The sequence below is a fragment of the Sus scrofa genome, chromosome 14 (genome assembly GCF_000003025.6).
Source record: "Sus scrofa isolate TJ Tabasco breed Duroc chromosome 14, Sscrofa11.1, whole genome shotgun sequence".
NCBI lineage: Eukaryota > Metazoa > Chordata > Mammalia > Artiodactyla > Suidae > Sus > Sus scrofa.
This window is the reverse complement of record NC_010456.5, coordinates 107,943,366-107,962,525: the sequence shown is the minus strand read 5'-3', so window position 1 is coordinate 107,962,525 and position 19,160 is coordinate 107,943,366. Positions and strand designations below refer to the sequence as shown.

At 50.4% G+C, this 19,160-nt stretch overlaps 1 protein-coding gene across 2 annotated transcripts in view; it reads left to right on the top strand.

Moving 5' to 3' along the window:
* Positions 1,334–19,160, top strand: part of TLL2 (tolloid like 2) — a 148,255-nt gene continuing 130,428 nt past the window's right edge. The window contains exon 1 of one of the 2 annotated variants that reach the window (XM_001928475.4): positions 1,334–1,797. In XM_001928475.4, the coding sequence (XP_001928510.1) occupies positions 1,608–1,797 (190 nt within the window). In that variant the 5' untranslated portion in view covers positions 1,334–1,607. Of the gene's footprint in view, positions 1,798–1,883; positions 2,223–19,160 lie in introns of those variants that run through there. The other variant, XM_021074297.1, reaches the window with a different exon arrangement.

Sequence of the window (19,160 nt, the reverse complement as noted above, 5' to 3'; positions counted from 1 at the left end):
GATGAAAACTCAGCCTGAAGCAAGGCCAACTTGTATCTCTAAGGGCCAAGACAAAATATCCAGTAGCACACTTCCAGTGTTTAACTTTTAAACCTTTACAGGTTTGAAGGACTTGCTACCTTACTTACTAGATGAGGAGACAGGATCTTAATGCAAGAATTTGGAATCCTGGGTAAAGCCCAGCCCTGGACTCTCTGTAGGTTATTGGTGGCTTCGAAACTATGTGAAAATCCAAAAGGGAAGCTAGGTCCATTTCTCTGCTTGCAGTTTAAATGAAAAAAAAAAAAAAAAAAAAAAGATTCGATTGGGTGTGATGCCGAAAATCTGTACACATTGGTGTATTTTATTTCTTGATTGGGGCAATTTTGCTTGCATAGAAAAGTCTTTGAAAAGCCTCTTGGTAATGGTACTTTTTTTTTGGTCTATAAATCAAAATGGCTCAGTTTAACAATTTTTACGTTTAAGGTACAGCATAGGAGGGAGTTTCAAATATCTCTTGATTATCTTCTTAATTTATTTGGGCATATGTTTTTAATTGGCAAAAAAATAACCAAGCTTCAGAAATTGGTCATTTTTATTTCAAGTTAATGGCAAGTGGCTTATTTATAAAAAACATTTGTCTGTAATTTAACACAAATGGCACGTACAGCCATTTGTTCACTTGTCAATCTTTTTGTCTATATGGAAGCATTTTAGATTTACTAAAGGATGGGGCCATGTAAGGGGAAATTCGTCATTTAAAATCATTCTGCCCTAAGCCACTCATGTCATCAGCCACACGTTAGGTTAGGTGGGTGCTGCAGCAAGTGCCCTTCACGGCTGGACAAGGGAATCTTGAGAAAGTGGAATCATAGTCCTCGATTTTTTTTTTTTTTTTCCCTGCGCCGAAAGCAACCAGAGAGAAGATTGACTACATCCCTAAGAAATTATTGTCCGGAAAGCACATATTGGGTTGGTAATGGAATCATTCGCATGGGTTCCTGGTCCTGCGCTCGGAGCTCCAGCCGCTGCTGCCTGCCTTCACCCACGTGTGCACTGGGGAGTTGTAAAGTGAGTTTTGAGAATATAACAAGGCAGGAATTCCAGCCTTGATCTTCAGGAGCAGCGTTCTGGGTGGCCGGAGGCACGTTGGCTCCCGGAGAAGGGCGCCGTCGGCTCGGTGGGAGCCCGGCGGACCTCGGGTCCTTGCTCACAGCATCTTCACCTCGCTCCCCTTCCTCCGAAGTTGCGGAGGTGCCGGGAAGAGGAGGGGCCTTGCCTCGGGCGCCCGAGTGATTGGCTGCCCAGGGTCCCTGGCGAGGGCTGTGTGGTCCAGCCCGGGTGGAGAGGGGCGGAGCGGCCACTGCTCCAACCACAGCCACCACGGCCACAGTCGCAGCCGCCGCAGCCTCGGCCGCCGGCAAGTAGCTCCGAGTCGCTGCTTCCTGGGCGCGCCGACGCGGACCCGGGCGTCGCGCTCTGCCCGTTCCGCGCCCGAGCCATGCCCCGCAGCCACGCTTAATCGCCTCGCCAGGGCCAAAGCCGACCCGACCCTGTGCACCGTTCCTCGCCCGAACCCAGCTTTCAGTGCACTTAACTCCCTCGGTCTTCGCCTGCCCCTCTCGACCATGACCCGGGTGAGTGCGCTCGGGGCCCTTGTGCCACTGCTGCTGCCTCTCCTGCTACTGTTGCTGCCGCTGCCCCGCGACGCCGGGGGGCTCGGGGAGCGCTCGGAAGCCGCCTGGGACTACTCGGCGCTGGAAGGCGAGGAGGGCGCAGAGCAGCAGCTGGAGCATTACCATGACCCGTGCAAAGCCGGTAGGTGCCGCGGGGGAAGTCCGGCAGAAGTTTGCCTTTGAAATGCAAATGAGATGGTGGGCAAGCCCGCGCCGCAGTCTGTGGGGCGGGTCCCCCCTCCCCTCCCCGAGATCCCCCGGGCTCCCTGGGAAAACAATGCTCCAGAGGGACTGCTTAAATACCTCTCGGGCTGGGACGTCCCAGCCCCAGCTTTGCGGCGCGCACAGGGTGGCGGCCGCGGGAGCATTCCCAAAGCGAACGACGGCGGGTGACCGGGGCGGAGAGGGCGCCCAGTGGCTGGGGCGGGCGTCGGGGTTGCCTGACAGCCAGGTGGTCAGCACGGGCCACCGCCGGACGCGCTGGGCTGGAGCAGACGAGTAGGAGCTGGGCTGAGCGCGGCGTTTCCAGACTTAGATGGAGTTGCTGGCTCCGATTTCACGGCATTTGTAAGTTTCACGCAAAGTTTCCCCACATCTCGTGGTTACTCTTGGGAAGAGAATTTAAAAACCGAAAAGCTTCACTGCAGGCAAAAGGAAAGCGGTAGCCGAGGGGAAAATATACATGACTCGAGTAGTCGCAAACTTCCTTGTAGCCCCCGCAGCGTAGTCGCGGCCTGGGGGTCGTTGTGGGCCAGAGGAGATGGAAGCCGTCAGGTGCTCTAATCCCGCCAGGAAGCCGCGCCCCAGGACGCGCGGATCTTTCTGGTGCAAATCGCTGCCGAACACTGCAGCTCCAGCTTCCCTCGGGCCACCAACCGGAACAGTTGAGGCGTCAGCCCCAGAAGGGCCCAGGCGCATGTTCCAAAGAGTGCCCATGGGTCTGGGGGTAGTTCCCAGCTGGGAGAGCGGATGGTCTCAAAAGCCCGCTGAGCCGCTTCTGGCTGCTGGCCAGGGGCGCGGGTAATGGTGTTTATCTCCAGGCAGGATCTGGCTGTTTCACTGGGCGCCCTCAGAGATGAGGGGACGGAGGAGGGCAGGGTGCTTTTCTTCCAGTAGATGAGAGAAGTGCCATGGGCCATCGTGGCCCGTTTCTTCATTCCCTGGAGACTTCTAGTAGCTTCAATTTCCTCCTCTGAACTGGGGACCAGACCTGTAGGTGGACTCAGATAATTTCTGGGAAAACTCTCTGAATGATGGTGATGACACTGATTTGTGTTGTTACTGCAGTGACTGAGGGCTAGGCTGGGGGTTGGGCAGGTCAGAACTGGGTGAAGTCCAGGGGCAGGTTCCTGGAGGTCAGAGGACTTAGGAGGGTGTGAAAGCTTGAGAATCTTGTGAAGGTTGAAGTTCACACCAGGCTTGAGGGGCCTGGTTTTACCAGGCCCCAAGATTCCTCCAGAACAGCCACCTATTACTGTACCTTCTGAGTTAGGAAGGTGGGCAGGGGGGGTGATTCCTGGGTAATTTGAGAGACCATCAGCAGGTAGCCTATCTCATTTCCTCACTGGACCTAGGTTCTGACCAGATTGAAAAGTCTCTGGAGCACTGAAAGGTAGCGTTGCCCTGAAAAGAGGGGGCATGGAGGCTGCAAAAATGGGATGGGGGCTGAGTGGGGTAGATCAGCCATCACCTGCACTTACTGGGTCCTGGACTCAACTGGATGCAAACTGAGGCCTCTGGGATGCAGTGTGAGCAGCTGGGACCTGGACTGGGGCAGCCGTCTGTGTGTTCAGGAATGTACTAAGCATCTCTGGGATGCTGGGTGCTGATCGGGACCCTGCGAATCTGGGTGAAAGAGGTATAGGTCCCCAGCTCCCGGTCTCAGCCCTGTGGAATAACCCTGAAGCAGGTTTGCCTGTTGGGACCTCATTTTTTCTCCAGAAATTCTGGAGAACATGCTGGATAGCCAGGACCTGCCTGTTCAGTGACTCTTGACAGACAGGATGGGATGGGCAGGCAGGGCGGGGAAATAGGTATATGGTTTCCGCCAGCTCCTTGCATCCTCTGCAGCCGCCCTTCTTACTCCCAAACCTCTCCATCTGGCCCTCCTTCATGCTGATGCTAAGAGTGGCCAGAAGAGGGCGATGGCAAGGAGGACCTGGGGGAAAGGTTACATCAGGAGGCTCATGCTTCTGGAAATTCCCTGAGCAAGGCAACAGGCTTCTGGAAGGGCAATAAGCAGTTCACCAAAGAACAGGCGTCTCAGTGAAAGGATATGCCCCTCACCTCATGGGGAACACGGCTTTTCCCGATTCTGTATTCAAACCAAACCTTAAGGGGCAGCCTTTCCTCTGATCCCAGTCGCAGGCTAACTCCCTGACTCCTCAGTCAGAAGCCCCTCTACCCAGGAGGTCCCTCAGGGCTTCGAAACCTAAACCCCCTCCCACCTGGCCCTTCTGGGGTAGGGGGGGCGCTGGGGGGAGGGGGGGCGGTGTTTCCATTCTGCTGTGGATGCAGAGTGCAGACAGAGTCTGGGATCTATTCCTGGTCTCGAAGGAGCTGTGTTCCCTGGCAGGTCCCCTCCTCTCTGGGCCTCAGTTCCTCATCCATAGCCTGAAGCTTTTGGACTAGTTAGGGTGGCAAACTGACAGGTCCAGGGAGCTGGCTCCCTTAGTCCGTATCAGCCATCTCGCCCTCTGCCCTCTTTATATCTTGTCTGCACTTGAGGTTGGACCCCTGGCCCCTCCTTCTATGACCTTGGCTTCCAGCCCACAAACTGGTAAGTGTCCTGTCATTTGCAGTTTTACCATTTACACGTTTTACTGTTGACTCTGCCATTTACAAACTGTGTGACCTTGGGCAAGTCACTTCATTTCTCTGTGCCTCAGTTTCTTCATGTATAAATGAAGATGATTCCTAATAGATGAATGTGCCTAGGACAGGACCCGACATACCGTTAGGTATTTTGTAAACAAATTTCCTAGAAACTTGTCACAAGAACATCTTCCCACTGACCTTCGAAGCAAGTTTTAAACGGTAAAATTGAAATGTACTGATGAACAACCTATTTGATGCTGTAAAAAGGGATACTTTTAAAATCAGATGATTTTAAAAAAGGGGATACTTTTAAAATCAGATGATCACAGAATAGGAGAGGGTCTGGAGTTCCTGTCGGTAAAATTGAAATGTACTGATGAACAACCTATTTGATGCTGTAAAAAGGGATACTTTTAAAATCAGATGATTTTAAAAAAGGGATACTTTTAAAATCAGATGATCACAGAATAGGAGAGGGTCTGGAGTTCCTGTCGTGGCTCAGGGGTTATTCCTGACTAGAAACCCCTGACTAGGGGTTCCTAGTCAGGAATCTGACTAGGAACCATGAGGTTGCAGGTTCGATCCCTAGCCTTGCTCAGTGGGTTAAGGATCCGGCATTGCCATGAGCTGTGGTGTGGGTCGCAGACGCAGCTCGGATCCCGCGTTGCTGTGGCTCTGGCGTAGGCTTGGCAGCTACAGCTCTGATTAGACCCCTAGCCTGGGAACCTCCATATGCTGCGGGTGCGGCCCTAGAAAGGGCAAAAAGACAAAAGAAAAAAAAAGAATGGGAGAGGCCTGGAAAGCTCCCCTGGCCTGGGGCTGGGAAGAGGCGAGGGGCTTCCAGGGCGTGGTCTCCTGCGGGTGGTCTAGGCTCTGCAGTTTGTTTTTCATCTGATACTGTAAGTGAGGTCAATAGTTCAATTGACTGTCAATTACAAGGCATTCTTCCAACCACTGAGAGAAACTTTTACAAAGCATCTGAGGGCTTCTCCTGCTTGCTTGCCCTCACCCATAATTCCTTAGCTGTATTCAGAGCCAGAGGACTGGGTCCTTATCCTGACTTTTCTTCTTACCCTTGAGCAAGGGTATGGCCTTGAGCAGGTCCTTCACCTCTCCGTGCCTCAGTCGTCTTATCTGCAAAATGGGATTGAGATCAGAACTGTGTGCCTTGGAGGGCAGACATAAGGCTAGTTGTAGCTGTATTCCTAAGTCGTAGAGTCTTAGACAGGCCTTCTGTGTCGATAGATGGGGAGGTGAGCCTGAGAAGCACGGTGAGCATGTCAGGGAAAGAACTCCAGTAAAAGGAGTGGAACCCAGGTAGCTCATCAGCAGATGGGGCCATGTCCCCACATGGTTCTTCCATAAGGCCTCCCAGAATTATCCACCCTGGGAATAGGAGGCTGATGTATTTATCCAAAGGCTGCTGTCCTTCAGTGTAAGCTCCTTTTTCCAGTTTCTATTCCTGTGTAAAAACCTACCCAAACTCCGTGGTGTAGAACAACCACATTTTATTTTGTTGCTGATTTTGGTGGTGAGTTTATTTGTTGGTTGTCAGGCGTTTGGAAAGTGCGTGGCAGTCTTCCTCTGCTCTGCAGTATCTGAGCCTCTGCTGGGAGGGCTTGCAGGCGGGGGTGACGTGACACCTGTGGCTGGAATCTTCTGGTGGCTTGCTTGTTCTCTCCCTTCTGGCAGTTGAGGCTGGCTGTGGCCTGAGCTCTCAGTTGGACTGTTGGCCAGAACAACTTCAAGTAGCCTCTGTGTGGTCTCTCCATGTGGGCTGGTTAGGCTTCCTCACGGCATGGCAGCTGGATGCTAAGTGCACGCATCCCAAGGGAACCAGCTGGCAGCTGGATTGCCTTTTCTGACCTTGCCTGGGAGTTCCCGTTGTGGCACAGTGTTTAATGAATCCAACTAGGAACCATGAGGTTGCGGGTTCGATCCCTGGCCTCACTCAGTGGGTTAAGGATCCAGCGTTGCCATGAGCTGTGGTGTAGGTGACAGACACAGCTTGGATCCTACATTGCTGTGGCTGTGGCGTAGGCTGGCAGCTGTAGCTCTGGCTAGACCCCTAGCCTTGGGAACCTCCATATGCTGCAGGTGCGGCCCTAAAACGCAAAAAAAAAGAAAGAAAGAAAAAAAAGAAGCTGCAAGGGCAACAGATGATGGGACTGCCTGGAGCTGAGCTGAGGATGTGGGATTCAGGTCCCAGCATTGCCTACCTGAGGCTCAAAGGATATGCCAGGGCTTGGTCAACTGTCGAGTGCTGTGTAGCCTTTTGGGTTTATTATTAAGCCCAAGGGAACTGGCTGACAGCCGGCTTTACTTCTCAGTTGGTGGTGGCTTAATATATGCCAGGGCCTTCCCATGATTAAACACATATATTCTTTCATTAATAAATACCGACAGCAGTCCCGGACCGCTTATGGCTCAGGAGCCAGGAGTGAGGCTGCTGGCCTGGGCACAGCCCTTTCCTTGTGAGGAAGTTTGTGGTCCTTTCTCACACTCTTAGACTTTACTTCTGCCTGGAATTTGGGGCCTTCCTCCATCCTGTCCTTCTCTCCCAGATACAGTGACCTTATCAATCAAGTCCTTATCTGGAGTCACCCAGAGCCCTCTAGGACAGCACTCTCTGGGGCAGGTCCTGCCAGCAGCCCTCATGTTACTGATGCGAGGCTGGAATGTTAAACCGGGTGAGGTCAGGGGTTTTTGTCCACGCTGGTCACTGCTATAAGCCTAGTGCCCAGTGGCACATTGTGGGTACTTGTCGATATTTGCTGAGTGAGGGGAAAAGGATTGGGTCCATGGCTGAAGGATGCTCCCAGCTCACTGTCAGCCTGGAAAGGGAAGCAGAGCCCGCCTGGTGGGTTGTAGCCCTGCTGAGAGTGCTCCAGTTGGGGCGGAGGAGGTGGGGTCCTGGGCAGCCCTTCCACAATTTCCACCCTTCGTGGCAGGGGCAGGCGCCCTGGTTTTTAAAGCACAGATGTGAGGCTCCCATGGTGCCTCCTGGAAGCCTGTCTCTGTGGCACAGCCTGTCCCCAGAGTGGGAACTGCCATGTCCCCAGAGTGGGAACTGCTATCTCTCCCTGTGGGCCACACCCAGGTGAGGGCGGCTGGCAGGGTTACAACTTTATTTTTATCCCTACTTGTCACCGTATCTTTGCTGATTCGGGCAGGTGCTGATTTGATGGAGTCAAAATATTTCAGGGCTGTATGGCAATGAAGTGTTGATCTTTCTCACATCTCCAGGCAGGAGCAGCATCTAAGCCACCTCTGTCTCCAATTTTTCACCCCAAAGTGCACTGGGCCAGGGCATGAGGGGGTTAAGAGCATGGGCTTTGGCTTTTGACAGACCTGGGTCCAGAATCTGCTGCCCATGCCAGGCTTGGTGGCCTTGAGAAAGTTACTTCACCTCTCTGAGCCTCAGTTGCCTCCAGAAGAACTATTAATATTCACTTCTCAGGGTTTCTGCAAGGATTCAATGATACCATGTCAGTCACATGCTCAGCACAATTTCTGGCACGAGGCAAGAGATCAGCAATGGATATGTACACTTATTCATGGGTATGTGCATTATTCATGAATATGTACAATATTTGAGCACAAAGCAGGTGCTCACAAGTGCTCAGCACAGTTTCTGGCACAAGGCAGGAGATCAGCGATGGCTCTGTACCCTTATTCATGGATCTGCACAGTATTCATGCATCTGCACATTATTCGAGCACAAAGTAGGTGCTCACCCGTACTTCCTGACCTCTCCCTGAAATGTCATACAGGTTGGTAAACAGGGTCTCAGAAGAAGTGAAGGGTGAGGATGGGCCAGGGCAGACAGAGCTGGGGGAGGAAACATACCGTCTTGGCTCCTGAGAAACTGTCTTGGCTGCTGAGTGACGGAGCGGTTCAAGCTGAGAATTCCAGCTCAACCAAATAGGCAGAGAACATGTGGCCATCAAATGCCACACGGAGCTCAGAGGTCCCAGCTGGGGCCAGGACTCACACTGGGGTGAGCAGCATCTGGGGTGGGGAGGCCGGAAGGGAACACATCAGCCCCTTTTTGGGCAAGAACACTCCCAGAGCTGAATGATACCAAACACACCACTCTGTTGACCTTCCACCGTCCTCTCCAAAAGCTTGCCCAGTCCTCCATGCTCTGCAGATGTAAAACCACTGGGGAGACTCACTAAAAGCAGTTTGACTAGTACAGAAGAGGCTTTTCCTGAGCATGTACAACTAGATCTGCAGACCGCCTTCAAGCGCAAAACCACACTGCATGACACTAATACAGCGACAATGCATTCATATTGTTTTCATTAGTCGTCAACTTGCACAAAACACCAGAAAAAAGGACCGTCCCCCAGAGGAGACATGCAGCTGGGGTGGCCCACTTCTGCATCTGGAGACAGCCTCAGACTTCAGCCCCCTGCCTCACCCACATGCTCCTTTGACTTCTTTTTTTTTTTTTTTTTTTTTGTCTTTTTGCCCATTTTTCTTGGGCCACTCCCGCGGCATATGGAGGTTCCCAGGCTAGGGGTCCAATCGGAGCTGTAGCCACTGGCCTACGCGAGAGCCACAGCAACACGGGATCCGAGCTGCGTCTGCAACCTACACCACAGCTCACGGCAACGCTGGATCATTAACCCACTGAGCAAGGCCAGGGACTGAACCCGCAACCTCATGGTTCCTAGTCGGATTCGTTAACCACTGCGCCACGACGGGAACTCCCTCCTTTGACTTCTGATGCAGTCCGTGTGGGGACAGCGTTCAGCTTCTGCAAACAGAAAAGTCCACAAGTGGGTGCCCAAGTCTGATGTTAGTGGAACCTGATTTTCCATCTTTCTCCAGCCCAGCTGTGCAGCCGTCAGCATCTTGCACCCCTTTCTGGGGGCGGTGTGTGTGTGCACATGCGCGCATGTGTGCGTGCGTGCGTGCGTGTGTGTGTGCGCGTGCCGAGTAGTGTCCTTTAATCTTTTGTCCACTCTGGTGAGAGGAGGGGTGGGGCTGTCACAACAGCCCCAGATCTGCAGGGTGCCTGGCACATGCAGGGCCACACCCTGGGTGCTGAGCTGCTAAGTGTCAATCAGACCTCAGCCCTGTCCTCAGGAGCTCAGGGGCATGGCCCTCTCAGCAGGAAGAAGCTCCTGAGGGAATTGGGATGCAGACAGGGCAGCCAGCCCCCTCATCCCTGGACCTTCCCCTCACCACTGTTTCTCCGGCCACTTGCAGGGCCCTCCCCGGCTTGTTTGAGCACCAGGCTCCTCCTCAGCCCATTGGTTTAGTACCCAAGCTTTGGAGTCAGGCTGACGTGGATTTTCCTTCTGAGCTCTGTCATTTAATTAGCCATGAAACCTTGAGCAAATCCTGCAGCATTTAAAGCCTCAGTTTCCTCATCGACAAAAAGCAGTGAATAGAAACTTCTATTTTACCATCTGTTGTATGAAAGACACTTGATCCTGTGCTCAGCCAGTAGCAAATAGAAGCACTCATAAATGTGAAATGTTGCTAGCATTTCATGGCCTCTGAAGAACCTGTCGTGCACGTTAAATTGAATTTCATGAACAGCATCACTTTCTATTCCCACAAGAGCACCAAGAAGCTAAGTGAGCCAACTCTAGGGGCAAATTGCCGAGTTCCGATCCTGGCTTTCCCACTGAATGGCCGTGGGGCCCTGAGCCAGCTGCTTAGGCTTTCTGCATCTCAGCCTCCTCCTCTGTGCAGCATGGATGCTAACATTTACCACAGAGGGTTATTATAGGGTTAGGTGAGCTAATATAGACACTTAGAATAGTGCCTGGAAGACGATAAACATTGAGTCAATATTATTGTTTTTTTATTATCATCCCACGGAAATCCCACAATGTTTCCAAGGGCAGGAAACCAAGTGTCTGAGCAACTGGGGCAGGTAATTTCAGAGTTTTATGTTTCCTAGTAATGCTGCTGCTGATGGCTCCTCTACATCCAGAGACCTTGCTCTAAAAACAAATCCACTGGATGGAGTTCCCATTGTGGCTCAGCAGTAACGAGCCTGACTAGTATCTCTGAAGATGTGGGTTCGATCCCTGGCCCCGCTCCATGGGTTAAGGATCCAGCATTACTGTGGCTACGGTGTAGGCCAGCAGCTACATCTCCGATTCGACTCCTAGCCTGGGAGCTTCTTTGTGCCATCGGTGCAGCCCTAAAAAATAACACAAAATAATATAAACAAATCTGCTGGAATTCCCTGGTGGTGCAGTGGATTAAGAATCTGGCATCGGGAGTTCCCGTCGTGGCGCAGTGGTTAACGAATCCGACTAGGAACCATGAGGTTGCAGGTTTGATCCCTGGCCTTGCTCAGTGGGTTAACGATCCGGCGTTGCCGTGAGCTGTGGTGTAGATTGCAGACGCGGCTCGGATCCTGCGTTGCTGTGGCTCTGGCGTAGGCTGGCGGCCACAGCTCCGATTAGACCCCTAGCCTGGGAACCTCCATATGCCGCAGGAGCGGCCCAAGAAATAGCAAAAAGACCAAAAAAAAAAAAAAAAGAATCTGGCATCGTCACTGCTGTGGCTCAGGTTGCTGCTGTGGCACAGGTTCGATCCCTGGCCCGGGAACTTCCACGTGCCATGGGTGCCACACACACCCATGAATCTCACTGGCTTCCTTGATGCTATAGGCAGGGGTGTTCCATGTGCTGCAACCAACCAGATGTCCACGCTCCACCCAAGAAGCCAGCCCCTAACCAGAGATATGTGAATGAGCTTCCGTTCAGCCAACAGTTCCTTCCAGCTACCCCTCTTTCCAAAAGCATTCCTGAGGGTCCAGATAGCTGAGGTGCAAGCAGGATTTGGGACGATATCACATTCGATGGCAGTGCACATCCTTCTGTCATAGATAGTCAAGCAGTCTGGAACAGAGGCTGTAACTTCATTGGCTTCCAAACCTTTGCCTTTTTACCCATCATCATGTTTTTTAAGAGGATGAATAATGGTATTAACCCTTCACATTGCTTACAGCACTGCCTTAGAGCCTCGGGCCACACCTATCTTTTACAAAGCTCTTTTCCTTCTGTTCTCTCCACTGGTCTCTCAATGAGCCAGGAGATGGCCCAGGCACTCGCGGGAAATGGTCCGGGCACTCGCGGGAGATGTTCTGGGATCTGATGATCTTGTCGACATTGCAGGATGAGGGTAGAGGCTTGGCTGGCATCTGCGCAGGACAATGAACTTATAAGCGATTGGGACAAACCTCAAACCTGATCCCCCCTCAAAGCACATGGCCTCTCCAACCCTGGAATGGCTTCCCTTCTCCTGGCTCCCACCTCCTCCCCACCCCCAAGTCAACCAGCATCTCCCTCCTGTTCAGTCTGAAGGTCATGTTTGTACACTTGTTCCCCAGGGCACCGTAGCCAACCACCTTCTCCCTACCTTTTTCTCTATCCTTAGCTAGGAATCCAACAAGGATAAGACAGTCTGGCCTTCAGAGCACTCTTAGTCCCAAAGCATAGGGAAGAATCAATGAATAATACAGGTGTTGAAATGCATCTGCCCCTGCCCTTCCCCCATCCCCTTCTTAGGAGGCCATGGGCAGTGCCTGGGTGTCAGGTCAATCAAGGTGGATGGGTCCAGCCCCTCTCCCCACGCAGAGGGAGAGGATGTAGATATCCCCTGTTTCCTAAGAAGGCTCTGAGTCAGTGGCAGCCTTGGTGACAGAGCAGAGCAGTGAGACATACTGTTTCAGAGACCACTTTTGGCATCAGGCAGCCCTCAGCTTGAAGCCTGCCTCTGTCCTCACTGCCTGTGTGATTTTGACTTGGTTTCTTAACCTCTCTGAGCCTCCCGTTTTCTCATTTGGAAAATGGGAATGATATAAAAACCCATCAACCCGGTTTGTTTGCGGATTGAATGGGGCCGTGAACGTGAAGCATTTAGAGAGCGGTCATTAATTGTTCGCTCTTCTCCTTGCTGTTATGATTACTCTTGTAATTGTTCCCCTTTTAAGAATTTCCCTGTAAGTGACAATCTCTCAGCAGCCCATGTAGGCTTCTCTCTCCCTCTGCAGAGAGTTCTCTTGGGATCCAGAGCGTGCGGCAAGTGATAATTTATTGCTCCACAGCACGCTCGCTCTCATCCATGAAGCAGGGAGCGAATGACAGATAAACCAAATGCATAGAAGCCGGTTTCTCACGGTATCCTCTCAGCCCGCTCCTGATCCAGTTCTGCCTGGATGCAAACCTAGCAACAGGAAGCAAGCTTTCCTGCTGATTGGTTACAGACCTATCCGTGATCATGCCACCCTCTAACCACTTCTGTCAATTACCAATAAATATTCTCAAGCTCGCCCGCACGAGCACTTGAGTGTTGATGTTCAGCCCGGAGTCTTTGCCCGCTCCGCCAGCTGGGCCACTTATCTCCCAGCTCATCCTGCAATTTGCACCCAGCCTCCCCCTTCCTCCCACCTGGGTTACTGGCCTTGAGTTGATATGAGTCCTGCGTGAGCCAGTTCCCCACAGGAGAGGCTACCTTCTGCCCTCACTCTTTTTCCTGGGTCAGTGTCTCCTCCCCACAGAGCTGGCACTGGCTCCGCATCCTCTCCCCTGGGCTCAGGGTCTGCTGTGGCTCGCTGAGGCCTGAGCCCCAGGGTGGCAGGTACCAGGTGGCACCCAGTGGTGGTGCCAGGGGCTTCAACCAGAAACCAAGCGCCGTCCTGGATACGGGTCTCTCCCTCCCCGTCTCACACAGTCCAACCTGAGTCCTGCCAATTCTGTTTCCGAACTTCAGCCCATCCACTTCTCTCCATCTTCACTGGCACTGCTTGGTCTAAACCCCACTGGCTCCCACGTGGGCTACTTGGATGGTACCTGAGGCCATCTCCCTGATGCCCCCTTGTCCCCCTTAATCTGTTTTCCAAGTTGCAGGCAGAATGATCTTTTGGAAATGCGTGTTTGATCATATTTCAAAATCAACCCATGTAGGACCCTCAGTTTGCATGCCGCCCTTCCGGCCCCTGCCGCAACAAAGCCTTCCCAGGCCTGATCTCAGTCGGGTCCCTTCTCTTAAATCTCTCATCACCTTTGTTTCCCTGCGCGGCACTTTTTCCTGTCAGTAACTGGGTAGAGTCATTGTTGCAACTATTGATTTGTTCGTCTGACTGTCTCCATATCAGACAATGAACTCCAAAGGGTAGAAACTAGATTCATTCATTTGGTTTCCCAGTCACCAGCACGGTGCCTGGCACATGGTGGGTTTTCAACCAATATTTGCCAAATGAAAAACTGAGCAGATGAGATACCATAGAGATTTGGGAAAGGTGGCAATTCCTGTAAGACAATCAAGGAAGGCTTCCTGGTAAGCCCTGATTTTGGCCTGGAAGGATGGATAGGATCTGAAGAAACTAGGAGCCAGGGGAAGGCATTTCAGGCAGAATAACTGGCTGAGCCAAGGCAAGGCCGCAGGAAGGCTGTGGATGTGTTGGAGCGGTGGGATTACCTGGTTCACTTTGCAGAATAGTAGTGACAAGACAGAAAGAGGCTCGGTACAGAGAACATCAAGCTGAGACTTGCCTCGCCACCCTGCTTCACCTGGGATCAAACCCCAGGCACAGCAGGGACAAAGCCACATCCTTAACCACTGGGCTCCCAGGGAACTCTGAGACATTTAAAATACCCTGCTTAAGAAAAAGGGAGCTACTGACAATTTTTGAGCAGAGGACCATTGTAATGAAGATCTATGGTGTTTAGGATCCGTAGAACCAGGAAAGAGAGGGACCACCTATCTCTAGGCCTGGGAGCATGACTCCCAGACTTGGGCTTAGGAAGGGAAGCGAAAGGAAAGTGGGGGAGAGATCGTGGCTCTGTGTGTGTGGAGAGGTCCCAGGCTGAGCTCCACCTGCAGGTCATAGTGACACAAATGAGTTCATCCAGAGATGCTCAGCAAGCGTTGGGGTGCCCTTGACATGGGCAGGAAAGGAGATTCTTTTTAAACATAAAACGGCTTTCTTAATTACACAGCTAATACACATCCACTGGAGAACATTTTGAAAATATAGAAAGCAAGCAGGAGTAAAAATTTCCAGTAATTCCATGACCTAGGAATAACTGTTGTTAACACTTTGTTGTGTATTCTTCCAAAATTTTTCTATGCGTGGTTGTACTTTTTTAATGCTGTGATATTGTTTTGAACTTGCTTATATTTCACTTTCACTTAGTACCATGAACCTCCTTCCATGACAATAAAAATGCTTATATAGTAAATATACTTGTATAGCATCGATTTAAGTTGTTCTGTATAGATGCATTATAATTTAATCGATCCCTTGTTGGGCATACAGATTTTTTTTTTTTCCAGTCTCTTCTTTTGCTTTTTTTTTTTTTGTCGTTTTGCCATTTCTTGGGCCGCTCCCACGGCATATGGAGGTTCCCAGGCCAGGGGCTGAATCGGAGCTGTAGCCACTGGCCCAGGCCAAAGCCACAGCAATGTGGGATCCAAGCTGTGTCTGCAACCTACACCCCAGCTCACGGCAACACCGGATCCTTAACCCACTGAGCAAGGCCAGGGACTGAACCCGCAACCTTATGGTTCCTAGTCAGATTCGTTAACCACTGCGCCACGACAGGAACTCCTCTTCTTTTTTTGTAGGGCCACACCCATGGCATATGGAGGTTCCCAGGTATAGGGTCGAATCGGAGCTGTGGCCACTGGCCTACACCACAGCTACAGCCACATTAGATCTGAGCCACTTCTGCCACCTACACCACAGCCCATGGCAATGCCAGATCCTTAACCCACTGAGCAAGGCCAAGGATAGAACCTGCATCCTCATGGATGCTAGTCAGATTCGTTTCTGCTGAGCCATGACGGGAATTCCTGGAGTCATCCTTGTTGCTAGATTTGTAAGTACATTTTAAATTATCTTTTTAGAAAAAAATTCTACCCATAAAATTGCTGGGTCAAGAGTATAAATGCTTTTAGAGGTTTTGATTTTTCTTTTCAAATTGCCCTTCAATTTTTTTTTACTCCTTTGTACTCTTATTAAAATGAACATTTTGTATTCTAGTTTTTAAAATCTTTGTTGGTTTGATAAGAGAAAATAATTTATAGTTTCTTCAATTTCCATTTGTATTATAATTGTATTTCTTTTTCAAATGATTTTGAAACTTTTAAAAATATATTTTGGAGTTCCTGTTGTGACACAGCAGAAATGAATCCGACTAGTAACCATGAGGTTTGGGGTTCAATCCCTGACCTCGCTCAGTGGATTAAGGATCTGGCATTACCGTGAGCTGTGGTGTAGGTCAAAGATTCGGTTTGGAGCCTTTGTTGCAGTGGCTGTGGTGTAGGCTGGCAACTGCAGTTCCAATTCAACCCCTATCCTGGGAACTTCCAGATGCTGCAGGTGTGGCCCTAAAAAACAAACAAAAAAGGGATTTTGATGATTTCTAGTTCTTCTGCTATGCATGTGCAGTTCCTATTTATGGACCTTTTTTCTTCCTGTTTATGGACTTTTTTCTTCCTATTTATGGACTTTTTTCCTTTCTGTTTATGCTTATTTTTCTAATTATATGGTTATTTTAAAAACATTTTGTAGAACTGTTAAAGGTTAGAACTTCAACCTTTATCTGTTGTGTTTGTCACAAATAATTTTTGGAGAAAAGATTTTTAAAAAGCAGAAAGCTTATCCTGTACTGTATCCTTTTTTTTTTTTTCTTCTTTCCCATGGAGATGATTGCATGGCTCTATCAGTTAAGATTAGGGTAAATTGCTAGTAATGAGCCCATGTTAATTGGCTGTGGCCTTCAGGGTCCAGCTGGGAGACAGAAACCACATCAGTAATTTCAGAAGTAATTCAAAAATTTAATATAAAGGATTATTAGCTAGAAAAAGGGGATTGGCTACTAAAGGAAGTAGAGCACACTTTAAAAAAAAAAAAACAGGAAAAGCAGATACAGGGAGCAGCTGTTAGGGAAGGAATATATTTGGAAGGGGTCACCTCCCTCCACCCCAACCCCTCCAGGCTGCAACTTCATAGGAGAAGATGTGGATGTGGCCCACTGACAGTTGGAGAGGTTTGTTGAGATGCAGCAGAAGAGGCTGACAAGTGGGCAACTGCCCATTGGAGTCTGGGCAAAACTCTGAAGGTTAGGAGTTCCCATTGTGGCGTACCAGAAACAAATCCAACTAGTACCCAATGAGGATGTGGGTTCGACCCCTGGCCTTGTTTAGTGGGTTAAGGATCCAGCGTTGCCTTGAGCCATGGTGTAGGTCACAGACCCTTGCTGTGACTGTGGCATGGGCGGGGAGCTGTAGCTCCAGTTCGAGCCTGGGAACTTCCATATGCCTCAGGTGCGGCCCTAAAAAGCAAAGAAAACGAAACAAAACAAAAAAAACCTCTAGAGTCTGGGCACCAATGGGTCTCCCAAACACTGCTGGTGGACACTCCACAGGAGCAAGAAAGATGAGGGCACCGGAACCAGGAAGAGAAGTCCCTTCCTCCTGCCATGTCCCTCTAGTGCCCTCTACTGACAAAGCCTAACATTGTGCCAGCTGATGAAAGAGAAAGGTTTCCGGGGTCCCGCTCCAATAGCACAAAGCACGACAAAGAAGGATGGGTTGATGGAGTTCCTGTCGTGGAGCAGCAGAAATAAATCTGACTAGGAATTATGAGGTTGTGGGTTCGATCCCTGGCCTCGCTCAGTGGGTTAAGGATCCAGTGTTGCCATGAGCTGTGGTGTAGGTTGCAGACATGGCTTGGATCCCGAGTGGCTATGGCTGTGGTGAAGGCCGGCAGCTGTAGCTCTGATTGGACCCCTAGCCTGGGAACTCCCATATGCTGCAGGTGTGGCCCTCAAAAGACAAAAAACAACAAAAAAAAGAAGGGTGGGTTGAGAGCTGAGAGGCAATATATTGATAGCTGGAACATTGGTCTAAACAAGCTAGAAACTTCTTTCTTTCTCACATCAAAGTCTAGAAGTCTGCAGTCCATGGCCTTACAGCAGTTCAGCTCCAAGAATTTGTCCAGGGTCCCACCTCCTTCTAGCCTAGGCTGAGGCCCTGGTCTTCCTGGTCAAAGATGGTAGCCGGGGCTTGAACCGTCACAAACACAGTCTGGAGATGGAAGGCAAGCGAGGGGAGGACAAGGACAAAGCGTTTGAGAGAAGGTTCACAGGAGATGCCGGTTGCCAGTTCTGCTTTTCTCTCATTGGCTGGAAGTTAGTCACATGACCACGGATGCTCTGTGGGATTCTGGAAAATATTTCTTCTAGAAGACCTGGAACTAAACTTCAGAAGTTCTGTTATTAGGGAAGAAGGGAGGAAAGGTATTGGCAGACAATAAGCCACCTCTGCGACAAGGAACTACATTTGGCTGAACTTTTATGAAGAAAATTTAGTCCACGTGATGATAGGACCATAACTGTTACGGAGCATGAACCAGATACACAGATAAGACCTTGGAGTAAAATCTTTTCAAATGTCAGAGCTGTAAATTACTCTTGGGATTATTTATTCTGTTTTTCATGTTTCCTCTGAGAACCCTGAGGACCTGGAGGGGCAGTAACACATCCGAGGTCTCCTTTACTCTCCATCTAGTATGTCTTTCACTCTCTGCACTCCTTGGGGTCTCCAGTGGGCCTTTGTCTTCAGAATGAGTCTTGCATAATTACACTGGTGACTTAATGTTCTACAAGCGATCATTCCACGGTGGAGATATTTGGGATTATGAGATAAGCTTGGCCCTGGAGTCCGGCATGTACGATGCAAAAATTAGAGCCCAGGAAACTTCTGCCCTGTAGGACCTAAACTGCACCCTTCTCTTCCTTGCTGAGTGGAGGCCATGTGAGCTTAGGCTATGGGAACACAGCAGGTGTGAGATAGCAAGAGTCAGATGCTGCTGGAATTAAGCCGTAAAAAGTGTTCTCTTAGGCCAGAGTAGCCTTTCACTTTACCCGTCCCAACGCCAGCTTCCTATCTAGCTACAGAAATAACGGAAGGATTTTCTTAGAATAGCAATATAAACCAGGGTGCCAGCAGGAAACAGACTTTACCCAGGTTTTTCAAAGGAAAGAGAGCTTCATGTAGCGACCCCTTACAGAGGCAGGGTTAAGGGGACAAAGAAGAGCAGGAGGCACTCAGAGATTGTGGCTTGAAGGCACCGTGGAGGGAGCAGGGCTGCAGGAGCTGGAAGTGTGGGCGAGAGGGAGGCTGAGGGATACAGCACCAAAGCAGGGACAAAGCAGGGAAGAAATGCTTGCTGCTCTCTCCCCTCTTCCTTCTCATCTGCCAGGGTCTCCTCCTGGTTGAATGCAACCAGGAGCCAGAGAGCAAGAGCCACTCACAGGGCAGGGCGGAGAGGGTGGAAAGTAAAGATTAAAAAGAATAACTTGAATCATAGCTCAGGGAGTTCCTGTCATGGCACATCAGAAACGAATCTGTCTAGGAATCATGAGGATGCAGGTTCAATCCCTGGCCTCGCTCATTGGGTTAAAGATCCAGCATTGCTGTGAGCTGTGGTGTAGGTCGAAGACTCGGCTTGGATGTGGTGTTGCTTCGGCTGTGGTGTAGGTCAGCAGCTGTAGCTCCGATTCCACCCCTGGCCTGGGAACCTCCATACACCGTGGGTGTGGCCCTGAAAAGCAAAACAAACAAACAAAAGACCAAACCAAAACAAACAAAAAAAACATAAAAAGTCATAGCTCAGGCCTTACTGCAGATATCCCTTTACCC